We start from the raw sequence: 12,414 nt of genomic DNA on the forward strand, positions 1-12,414 counted from the left end.
GGAGGGGAGCTTGGGCAGATGACCCTGTGCCATTGTTCCCCAATGGTCAGAGTGTTGGGGCCAGGGGGAACTGAGGTCTGACATCACCCTGAGTGTGGGTCAACCTTATAAAAATAGGATCACCTGAAGGTGGGGTCACCTGAGTATGGAGTCACCAACCATATAGAAATGAGTTCACCCTGAGTGTTCGGACTACTCTTGCTATAGAAATGGGTCATCATTCAAGGGACACCTCCACCCTGTGCAGGACACCCCTCTCCCCACTCCCACCTATGTCCTGCCCCCCCCCAATCAGGTCCTCTAGGGAGGTTCCCTCTTCACGTCATCTGGGTGCAGGCAACTCACAGATTTATGGGACATTCTCCTCCCTGGATATTGAGGTCCCTGGTCGTTGAACCACAGTTCTTTCCAGACCCCATATACATCTACATACATATGCACCCACCCAGCTCCAGCCTTGAAGGCCTATAGCCAGTGTCAGGGTGGCAGTTTCTACCCTGTTGAGCTTGCAGGCATCTCAGTAGTCCTCAACCCGGTATCTGGTAAGTAAAGTAAGAGGACACTGGTGGCTGAAGGAATTTGTGCAGGACAGCCCCCTGGAATCTGGCAAGCCGGGGGTTCCCTGCAGCTGCCCTGGCCTACTCTGACCCCCATCTCTGCCCAGGTGGACGTGCACACAGAGCAGTGCCAGCCCACAGTACAACATCTGCGAGCAGATGGTGCACATCCGCGAGGACCACATCCGCTTCATCTCCGAGCTGGCACGCTACAGCAACAGTGAGGTAAGCCGGCTAGGAGAGCCCCAGTCAGAGGGCAGGGATGGGGGTTCTAGAATATAGGGGAGAACCCTGCAGCTCAGGAGCTGAGAGGAGAGACTGAGGAAGGCATCAAGCATCACAGTGATCTTCACCTTCCTCTGCTCTGGGGGCGCTCATTTGCAAGGGGCAATGGCAATGGCCCAAAGACTGTCCATCTCTGTAAGACTCAGAACAACTCCCCAGTGGAGAGGGAGGAGAAACAGGATTCTGAAGCCCACCTGGGTTCTGAAAGGGTACGATTAAACCATTATAAATAGTCATGCAAGATAGGGGGCAGCAGTTTGCCTTGCAAGCAGTCGATCCAGAACTAAAGGTGGTTGGTTCGAATCCCGGTGTCCCATATGGTCCCCTGTGCCTGCCAGGAGCTATTTCTGAGCAGACAACCAGGAGTAACCCCTGAGCAATGCCAGGTGTGGCCCCAAAACAAAACAAAACAAAACAAGATAGGGGGCAGCAAAGGGGCCTAGAACTTGCCCTGGACCTTGTCTGAATGGTGTGTCCCTAGTGACCTTTCCAGCAAAACAGCACAATGGAGAGGGCATTTGCCATGCATCAGCAGACCATGGTTCAATCTCCAGCATCCTATATGATCCCTAGGACCCACCAGGAATGGTCCCTGAGTAAAAAAGACACAGGAATAAGCCTTGAGCATTGCCGGGTGTAGTTCCAAAATAAAAAGAAGAGGATCGTGAAGTATTTCTAGAGAGTTCACCTGCCCCCTGAGCTGCTTGGGAGTACCCCACTCTGACCTCCACTCCCAAACACACATAGAAAAAAATGGCAGTTGGGGTGGAAGGCAGCCCTGTTAGTGTCCTGAAACCCCATTCCTTTATTTGCTGGTGTTGGATTAAAAAATGAAAACAGAGACTAAGTCATAATACAGTGGAAAGGGCACTTGCCTTGCATGTCGCCATCCTGGGTTCAGTCCCAACATCCCATATGGTCCTCTGATCTCTGCCAGAAGTAATCCCTGAGTGCAGAGCCTCAGGGAGTAAGCCCTAAGCATTGCATGGTGTGCCCACCTACCCCCACAAAAAAGCAAAAAACAATGGGGCCAGAACAATAGCACAGCGGTAGGGCATTTGCCTTGCAGCAGATCCAGGATGGACCTGGTTCAATACCCAGTGTCCCATTTGATCCCCCTAACCAGGAGCGATTTCTGAGCTCATAGTCAGGAGTAATCCCTGAGTGTCACCGGGTGTGTGTCCCCCTCCTCACCCCCAATCACCCAATCACAAAGAACAGAAAAATACAGATGACCCAGAGAAAGCAGGGAAAATAGGTCGAGGAAGACCACCCAGACTGACTCTAGCTAATGCTTGGGTTTGTTTGCTCTTGGGAAGTCTCCATCCCTTTGCTAACATACTTGTTGGCACACCTCAAACCCAGCCTGGATCCAGTGCACCCATTTGCGCCACCATGTGGCCAGAAGCAGAGGTATGTGTTTATCTGCCCCATCCAGTCAAGGGAAGTGACTTTGCTCCCAAGGTACCTATCTACCCATTTGCCTTGAGGAAGGGACAAGCAGACACATTAGCTGTACCCTCTGTAGATTTGCCCCTGCCAGGCCCAAACCTTCCTGGGAGTGATTCAAGTGGAAGGCCTCCTTTCTGCCCCATGTTTCGAGACAATGGAAGAAACTCAAGACTGGCTCCAAGTTATGTTTCAAATAGCCCCTTCCATTGGCTTCTCCATGCACTTAGAATGAACAGGTGAAGAGCCAGGGCACGCTGGGAATACAGCTCCAGGTTTAACTGTCCACAAAACATTTCATCTTGAACTATCAGCCTAGTTGATGGGGGAAGAGGGGTTCCATGGTCCCGTGCACACTGCTTGAGAGCCCCACTTTGGAGACATATTTTGTTTTAAGGTAATTTTTATTTAATTAAAGAACCATGAGACATAAAGTTATCGATAGTTGAGTTTTAGTCAATATTTCAACACTAACCCTACTACCAGTGTCAACTCCCATCACCAGTGCTCCCATACTTTGTCATCCCTACTCCTCTCACTTCCCGCCTACCACCTCGACAGAATCATTACAAAGTTTGATGGTCTCAGCTTAGATCTCATGTTTTCAATGTTGTTTAGTCTGTGCTCTGGATACATAGCTGTATCACTCTCCCACATTACCAGTATATGAAGCCCTGTTCCCCCATTATTTCCCTTTCTCAGAATCTTCCTTCCTGCCTTGTTTTCTTTCCTTCTCTGTCCTCCCTAAGCTCTGAGGTCAAGGGTGATCTAGGCATCCCCCCTTTGCAATATTACATTTCCTCATCTAGTTATCATATATAGCACAGATAAGTGAGATCCTGTGTCTTTCTTATTCTGGCTGACTTCCCTCAACATGATATCTTCTAGTTCCAGACAGGTTGCAGCAAATTACATGATTTTATTCTTCTTTGTACCTGCATAATATTCTGTGTATGTATCAGGTTTTCATAATCCATTTATCTAATATTGGACACCAACAGTAATTCTATGTCTTAGCAATTGTATTCATTACAGCAATGAATAATGGTGTGCATGCATCCTTTTGAATGAATGTTTTCAGTCCTGGGAGTAGATACCCCAAAGTTTAATTTCTGAGTTATAGAAGTTCAATTCTAAGTTTATTGAGAACTCTCCATAGTATTTTGGTTGAACCAGACAATATTTCCACTAGCAGTGGGTGCCCCATTTTTTTTGAAAGAAGGAAGATGTTAGGTGGCAGAATGGATGCTAAGCTTACATCAGTTCCTGGTTTGCTCCCCAGAAAACCCTTTGGAATAGCCCAGTGGCTCCTATACCACTGGCTGGTGTGAGTCCTTGAAAGGACCAAAAGGAAGGCCAGAGTGATAGTACAGCTAGGGAGGGTACTTTCCTAGGAAGCAACCAGCCTGAGTTAGATCTCTGGTACTCCATGGTCCCCTAATAACAAGGAATGTTCCTGAGTACAGTCAGGAGTTAAGCCCTGAGTACCACCAGATATGGCACAAAAATCTGGAAGGAAGGAAGGAAGGAAGGAAGGAAGGAAGGAAGGAAGGAAGGAAGGAAGGAAGGAAGGAAGGAAGGAAGGAAGGAAGGAAGGAAGGAAGGAAGGGAGGGAGGGAGGGAGGGAGGGAGGGAGGGAGGGAGGGAGGGAGGGAGGGAGGGAGGGAGGGAAGAAGGATTAAGTTGTTTTCTTTCTGATGGAGAGCACATCAAGCAGTTCAAATAGATTCCTCCTGACTGCTCAGGGATAACAACTGGAGAGGTGGAGAGGTTTGGGGGATCATATGGAGTGCCTGGGTTTGAATTCCAGGTTAGTTACTGTAAGGCAAAGGCCTCATCTGCTGAGGGGAGTTAAGTTTTGTTGGCCACTCATGGCCATAAGTGATGCTCACCCCCACCCCCTGAATTGGAATTTGCATGATGGACAAGCCATATGTCAGGTTATTGGGGTGGAGGGGTGGAACTGTCATCACAGGCACCCCTGTGTCTTGGGGAAACATACTTGTCTGGCTCACAGACATGAGCATGATGCATTTGTCATCGTTTCATTTTCACCCTCAGGTGGTGACGGGCTCCGGGCTGGACAGTCAGAAGTCGGATGAGGAATACCGGGAGCTGTTTGACCTGGCCCTCCGTGGCCTGCAGCTCCTCTCCAAGTGGAGTGCGCATGTCATGGAAGTGGTGGGTCCCCATCCTTGTCCTCACTGTCTCTCCCTGCCACCGACCAGTCTTCAAGCGGATGACACACTTATTTTTCAATTCTTTTTTTTACTCAGAGTGGAGACTGCCAAACTTTTCTGGTCCCCTGTCCCCTTTTCAGAAAAGAAAAGTGAGGGGCCAGAGAGACAGCATGGAGGCAGGGCATTTGCCTTACATGCAGAAAGATGGTGGTTCAAATCCCAGCATCCCATATGGTCCCCCGAGCCTGCCAGGAGTTATTTCTGAGTGTAGAGCCAGGAGTAACTCCTGAGCATTGTCAGGTGTGACCAAAAATAAAAAGAAAAATGAAAATCACTCAGAGGCTAAGGGGAGAGAGGAGAGGGATTAAGGCACTGGCCTGGGCTGGAGAGATAGCACAGTGGTAGAGCGTGTGCCTTGCACACAGCCGATGAAGGACAGACGGTGGTTTGATCCCCAGCATCCCATATGGTCCCCCGAGCCTGCCAGGAGCGATTTCTGAGCGAAAAGCCAGGAGTAACCCCTGAACACCGCTGGGTATGACCCCCACTCCCCAAAAAAGGCACTGTCCTTGCATGCAGCTGGCCCAGGTCAGTCCCAACACCCCATAGAATCCCCCAACTCCTATAGGAATGATCCTTGAGCTCAGAGCCAGGAGTAAGCCCTGAGCATCACCAGGAGTGGCTGCAAAATAATAACAACATAACTGCCCACTGGAAATCTACCTTCTTTAAGGGAACATGCAGGAGGCATCCGCAGTGACAACACCCCACCTCCCCATCACTCCAGACACACACTTCTCCTCCGGGTTGGTGTGGCCCACTTACAAAAGCCTTGGTTTCCTTAAGAATAGTCAGGGGATAGAGCATAGCACAGTGGGGAGGGTGTTTACCTTGTACACAGCTGATCTGGGTTCAGTCCCTGGCATTTCATATGATCTCCCTAGCTGCACAAGGAGTAGCCACCAAGCATCGTGAAGTGTAACCCAGAACAAAGAAAAATTAGTGCAGAGAGACCTGAAGCACTCCTATCTCTTCCCTGTGTCCCAAAACCCCTTCCTAGGTAGCGGCACCTCTCTCTGGCTCTTCTCACAGTGGGTGGGCTGTGTCTTGCTCCTGGGCACCCCTGATATTCAATTTCTGACGAGGTCACCTCTCTCCCCAGTACTCCTGGAAGCTGGTGCACCCCACAGATAAGTTCTGCAACAAAGACTGCCCGGGCACAGCTGAGGAGTACGAGAGAGCCACGCGCTACAACTACACCAGCGAGGAGAAGTTCGCCTTCGTGGAGGTGGGTTTTCCATACACTCCTGTCTTGCTGCTGCTGGGGCATGGAAGTCATTCTGGTCGTGGGGCGTAGGAATTTCCTTGCTTTCTCCTCCCTCTCCTTTCCCAATTCAACTCCCTCATAGTTCTTATGCTGAGAGGGTTGTAAACTCAGCCTAGGGGCCTGAGCGTTAGTACAGCAGGTTAGGTGTTTGATTTGCACACGACTGGCCCAGATTTGATCCCTGGCATCTCATATGATCCCCATCCTGCCAGGAGTAATTTCTGAGCACAGAGCCAGGAATAACTCGAGTGCCTCCAGGTGTGGCCCAAAAACAAAAACAAAAGAAAATTCATCCTAGGGGCCAAAGCAGGGAGGGTGCTTGTCTTGCATACAGCTGATCCAGCATCTCATCATCCCATATGGTCCCCCAAGCCTGCCAGGAGTGATCCCTGAGTGCAGAGCCAGGAGTAAGCCCTGAGCATTGTCCTCTGGAGTTTTGACCCTCCAAATAAAAAGAAAAAAGAAGGAAGGAAGGAAGGAGGGAGGGAGAGAGGAGGAAGAGAGAGATCAGTTATGCCTAGGGCGCTGCTCATCCATGGCCTTGTGCTAAAGTGGTGGGTTTTCTGAGGTGAGGGTCTACAGCTTTAGAGGAAGCTCTCTCTCTCTCTCTCTCACTCTCTCTCTCTCTCACTCTCTCTCTCTCTCACTCACTCTTTCTCTCTCTCTCACTCTCACTGTCTCAGGATCCTGGGCACTGGCCTGCACCAAAGGGGCATTTTGTGTGGGATTGGTGCTCCCACCATGGATCATAATATAGAGGCTGTGGACAGCAGGTGGGGCAGAAGTCTGAGCCTGGATGAGATGGAAAGAAACACTAGTCCAGTGTTGAAAACAAAAACACAAAAATAAAAATGGGCCAGAACAATAGTACAATGGGGAACCCAGGTACTATTGCATGCAGCCAACCCAGGTTCAATCTCCATCTCTGTATAATGGTTCGAGGACCATCTTTTATGATCCCACCAAGCATTGGCAGGAGTAACTCTGAGCATTGCCAGATGTGGTGAAAAAAACAAATATCAGATTCAAGAGCTGCCTTGAAAATAATCCCAGTAGGACTAGAAAGACAAGGTGGGGTGTTTACCGTGCATGCAGCTGACCTGGGTTTAATCTCCCACATCCTAGATGGTCCCTGAGTTCTGCCTTGAGTGATTCACGAGTGCAGAACTCGGAGTAAATCCTGAGCACTGCCAGATGTCGCCCATATAAATAAAACAAAGCAATCCTGCTTAATAGTTTGAGAGAGGATTCAGAGGCTAAGCAGCTGCTTTGCTTGAAGGAGGTTCTAGTTATATCCCTGGCACCCTGTGGTTCCCTGAACACTCCTGGGATTGAACTACAGCACTGAGTCGCTATAGGAACGGCTCTCAAAACATGTGCAGGGGTCACCCCAAAACCAAAAAGACAAAACAGCCAGTGTATATTAAAAACCAATAATACCTTTTATTTTTGTTCTCATATATGCTCAGGATGGAAGCACACAAACAGATATACCCACTTGATCATGCCTGAAAGACATTTCTTTCTCTTTGGCCTAACCCAGCAGTGTTTAATGCTTACTCCTGGCTCTACACTCAGGAATTACTCCTGGAGGACTTGGGGGACCCTATGGGGTGTCAAGGATCAAAGCTGGGTTGGCTGTGTGCAAGGCAAGCACCACTCTGCTATATCTCTGGCATCAGGCAGACATTTCTGACCTTCTGGTGTTTTCCAAACTGGAGGACATGAAGATATTGCCATTGGCAGAGGTTAGGGGGGCCCCTCAGTGACCCCTGAAGTTTCCAGGTCACACTTGAATTCAAGGCTCCTTCGGGGCTCTGAGCCTTCTTTAAGAAGCTCTATGTGGAAACTGCTGGGCCCGAATCATTTTGAGAGGTGCTTCCCAGGTAGGTGACAGATGGCTGGCTCTGAGGTTCACATTAGCCCCCTGCCTGGGCAAGAACACCACCATGTCCCCTTCTAGTGACAATCTCTTTATTTTTCTGGTTTGTTTCTGGGCCATACCCAACGGTGCTCAGGGTTACTCCTGGCTCTGCACTCAGTAGTCACTTCTTTCATAGTTGGTCCTTATGGGACAGGATCCTGGTTGCTTATGTGGAAAGTAAGTGCCTTATCTGCTGTACTATTGTTCCACCTCCTCTCTGCAGAGGCTCCTTGGGGTCACTGGTTCACCTTCACAAGCAAGAGCTACACAAGGCATAGACCTACTTTGTGGGGTGCTCCTCCAGGCCTCCCTCCCCCCAATCTTTCCAGTGGAAGATTCCACCTGGGTGGAAGCCAGTCAGGGTCTCATTTTGGAGCTTTCTTATCCCTTCTTGCTCTTCCCTGGAAAGTTTTTGTTTAGTGTGTATTTGGCCAGGGGGCGGGGGGAGCACATCCAGCAGAGCCAAGGGATTAGTCCTGGCTCTGCACTCAGGAATCACTACTGGTGGTGCTCAAGATAACATATTAGGATGCTAGGGATCATAGCTGGGTTTGACCGTCTGCAAGGCAAGCACCCTGACCACTGGCTATTCCTCTGGCCCTAGATCTGTCCCTTCTTACTAGAAAGATATGTACAAATTTTGCTTTAAGGAGTACAAGCTGCTGACATTGAGCAACGATAAGGTCACTGAAAAATCAGGGGCTATACCCCCTGCAAATTTAGAATTTGAAGCACCTCATTAAGGTCTTTCTGATGGTGTTGGTTGCTGTTTTAAGCAACATGATTTGGGAGTTTGTTTTTTTGTTTGTTTATTTTAACTTGGCGTTTTTCTATTGATTTCTGACTGGTCATAATTTTTTAATTAAAATTATTTACTTATTTTACATAATTGTTTATCGTTGAGTTTTAGTCATACAATGTCCAACACTCTTCACCTGTGCACTTGCCCTGCTACAACTAGCTTCAGTTTCCCCCTGCCCTCTCCCCTGCCTGACTCTCTGTCTCTCTGTCTCTCTCTCTTTCTCTCTCTTCCCCACCCCAATTATGAAGGGGCATCATGCATATCTCATTCCCAACTTTCATTGTCAGAGTAGTCCCTTTTCTTTTTTATTTCTTTCAGTAAATCTTTATTTAAGCACCACGATTAGAAGCATGTTTGTAGTTGGGTTTCAGTCATAAACAGAATACCTCCCTTCACCAGTGCAACATTCCCACCACCAATGCCCCCCCTCCCCGCCCCTGCCTGTATTCGAGACAAGCATTCTACTTCAAAGTAGTCCCTTTTCTACCATAACTGCACGCCCCTACTCTTTGTGCCAAGCTTCCTATCATGGACTGATCCTCCTGGCCCTTGTCTCTATTGTATCTGAACACTAATATCACTATCATTGTATATCCCACAAATGACCAGATCAGGATTTTTTTGTTTTGTTTTGTTTGTGTTTTGGGGCCACAACCAGCAACGCTCAGGTGTTACTTCTGGCTCTGAGCTCAGAAATTGCTCCTGTCAGGTTCAGGGGATCATATGGAATGCTGAGAATTGAACCCAGGTCTGTCTGTATGCAAGGCAAATGCCCTACCACTGTGCTATCATTCTGGCCCCTGGATCAGTATTTTTTTGAGGGGGGTATATTCTTGGGAGAGAGCCTAAAGATTTAGGATTTAGGTCTCCACCTTCCACCCAATGCACTCACTCCCATTCCCATCATATTTATGCTGAATGAATCACTGCCCCCTGTGATAGCGGTGGCTATTGGTTGCTGAGGCACAAAGGGTCCTGCATTATGAAATTTCTTGTACAACTTATGGACTGGAGCAGTCTATGCATGTGTCTGGCCTGGGTGCAATCGCTAGCCCTGTGTTCCCCTGAGCAACACCAGGAATGATCTCCGAGTGCAGAATCAAGATTTAGCTTTGAGCACTGTCAGATGGTGGCCCAAGGACAAAAACAACAACAAAAAGCAGGAAAAATATTTCTCATACAATTTTGGCCCACTTATAAATAATCACTTATTTTTTGTTGGTTCATTTTTCAATGACTGTTTGATGTTTGCTATTGGCACCGGGACAGGCCTTCGTCTCTGCCAGCACATTTGCACACACCCCTCAACCCACGCAGGTGTTGCCCTCTGAGTTCTGGCTCTGGAAGTGACTCTGGAAGGCCTGGCGGGCAAAGCATCAGGCTGGTTGCAGGGGAAGCTCCCCCCACTTGACTGTCGCCTGAAAACAGCCTGAGTGGACACAGTAACCCCTATTTCCTTGGCAGGAAAAGGCCTGGACTTAAGAGTTGGGGTGACTATAACCCCCAAACAGGTTTAAACGGTGAGCACCAAGGTCAGACCAGGCTCGTTTTGTCTCTAGAGTGGGTTTCTCACAGCATAAGGCAGGGTCAAGAAGGGTCAAGTGGGAGGGCAGAGCATTTCCCCTTCACACCCTCCCAACCCATACGCTAACCCAAGTAGAGTAGAGGGATCCGGGTAGCAAATGATCGAGTTATTTCAAAGGCAACTATTCTAAACATCCTCTGGAAATATTTCAGGGTGAAAAAAAAGCTAAGATCTGTGGGTGCTGATGGAAAGGCTCTCCATTCAGTGCTCCTCGAATGAGGTTACCGCCTGACCCCTTATAGGGACTGTAGGGACTGCAAGGAACTGTAACCAGACTGGCTTGGCTTGAGAGGTGCTGTATGCTGGTGTCTGTACCCTGAACCTATCCTTGGTGGGTAGGGGGCTCCTCAATGGACTCAGGTGTCAACCTGACTGCCCCCCCCCACAGGTGATTGCCATGATCAAGGGCCTGCAGGTGCTCATGGGCCGGATGGAGAGTGTGTTCAACCAGGCCATCAGGAACACCATCTACGCTGCACTGCAGGACTTCGCCCAGATCACGCTGCGGGAGCCACTGAGGCAGGCTGTGCGCAAGAAGAAGAACGTGCTTATCAGGTGGGCCTCACTGCCTTGGGTAAGCAGGGGTCATCTGTACCACAAGGTGGGCAGGGGAGCAGCAGGAATCAGGGATGCACAAGAAATCGAGGTGTGGGGGCCAGAGAGATAGCATGGAGGTAAAGCGTTTGCCTTGCATGCAGGAGGACGATGGTCCCAGCATCCCATACAGCCAGAGCCTGCCAGGAGCGATTTCTGAGCATAGAGCCAGGAGGAACCCCTGAGCTGCTGGGTGTGACCCAAAAAAAAACAAAACAAAACAAAAAACAATGAGATGAGATAGTATAGTTTATTTGTCTTATACATGTCTGGTTTAGGTTTGGTCCCTACCACCACATATGGTCCCCTGAGCACTGTTGACGTGACCCAAAAACAAATGAAGAGAAATTGAAGTATATCAGAAATCAGGATGCACCTTAAAGCAGAGTACATAAATTTGGGATCCATGAGAAATCAGGGACATGCAAAAATAAGAGGGTATACCAGAAATCATGGGCGTATCAAAACTCAGAACTGCACCTGAAATTAGAGGTACACAAGAAATTGGAGTGATCAGAATGTGGTACACAGAAACTAGGAGGCGTCAAATATTAAGGGCTCCTGAGTTGGCTTCTGTGCGAGTGTCTCACTCCATTCACTTTCTAGAAACACACAGACCCTTCCAGCAACTTCCAGAAACTTCTAAGAGGCCTACTTAGGAGTATGAACACTTAGGGCGGTGGACGCAGCCTAGTTCTCCCAGCTTGGAGCCCATGCCCAAATTTCTGTCCAGTCATGTGAAATAGCTCACCTCCCTCACCTGTGCCTCAGTTTCCCTCCCTTGCACAGCATATGTGTGAGGGAGCTGAGGCGTGGAAGAAGGGAATGAGCTACCCACTGAGAGGGCTTGAGCACATAGTAGCTGCCTGAGTTAGGTCTTCATTTACCACCCAGGCAATGAACTTCTGCTCCGATGCTCTACAAGCCAGCAGGAAGGCTGCCAAACCTCAGTCACGTGGTCCTAGGCACTGGTTCCACACAGGTTTCAGGCTGGCCCCCACATCGATTATCCCAGCCCATCCAGGAAAGCAGTTGGGGAGCAAGCATGTTCCCCAAGCCCCCAAGTTCACAGGCCTGCAAGTTCTCAGGGCTCTCCAGACAGTCTTGGTTCGTCCTGGTTGCTGAATCAGTCCTTGAGTTTCACTCTTCTTCCCAGTGTCCTGCAGGCCATTCGGAAAACCATCTGTGACTGGGAGGGTGGCCGGGAGCCCCCCAATGATCCGTGCTTGAGAGGGGAGAAGGACCCCAAGGGGGGCTTCGACATCAAGGTGCCCCGGCGCGCTGTGGGACCTTCCAGTACACAGGTAAGCACCTCTGGGTGGTAGAATGGTTTCCCAACTGGGCCCCTGGGGTGGATGGAGGCAGAGGATGGAGACAGAGCCAAGTAGCTCATCTTGCTTTGATAGAGAAGCAAGTGCACTAAGGATTCAGGAGATGGAACCAGAGCAATAATACCACTAGGGGTGGGGGGGAATGGTGTTTGCCTTGCACATGGCTGACCCGGGTTCTATCCCCAGCAGTCCATATGGTCTTCCCAAGCCACCAGGAGTGATCTCAGAGCATCACTAGGTGTGGCTGACAATCCAAAAACAATTAGAGATTTCACAAAACCTGGATTTTATAGCATCTTCCCTCCACCATCCTGGGCACATTCAGTCACATGTCCATGTACCTTGGCTATATTTGAGAGCTCTGGGCATCCTCTGCCAGA

General features: G+C 49.3%; 1 protein-coding gene across 4 annotated transcripts in view; it reads left to right on the forward strand.

Annotated features, from left to right (window-relative positions):
• Positions 1-12,414, forward strand: part of CYFIP2 (cytoplasmic FMR1 interacting protein 2) — a 91,007-nt gene that overhangs the window by 30,602 nt on the left and 47,991 nt on the right. For all 4 annotated transcript variants that reach the window (XM_049775687.1, XM_049775690.1, XM_049775689.1 and 1 more), the window contains exons 11-15: positions 665-782; positions 4,353-4,472; positions 5,634-5,759; positions 10,498-10,664; positions 11,860-12,007. In XM_049775687.1, the coding sequence (XP_049631644.1) occupies positions 665-782; positions 4,353-4,472; positions 5,634-5,759; positions 10,498-10,664; positions 11,860-12,007 (679 nt within the window). The remainder of the gene's footprint in view (positions 1-664; positions 783-4,352; positions 4,473-5,633; positions 5,760-10,497; positions 10,665-11,859; positions 12,008-12,414) is intronic.

Source organism: Suncus etruscus, chromosome 6, assembly GCF_024139225.1.
Source record: "Suncus etruscus isolate mSunEtr1 chromosome 6, mSunEtr1.pri.cur, whole genome shotgun sequence".
Lineage (NCBI taxonomy): Eukaryota > Metazoa > Chordata > Mammalia > Eulipotyphla > Soricidae > Suncus > Suncus etruscus.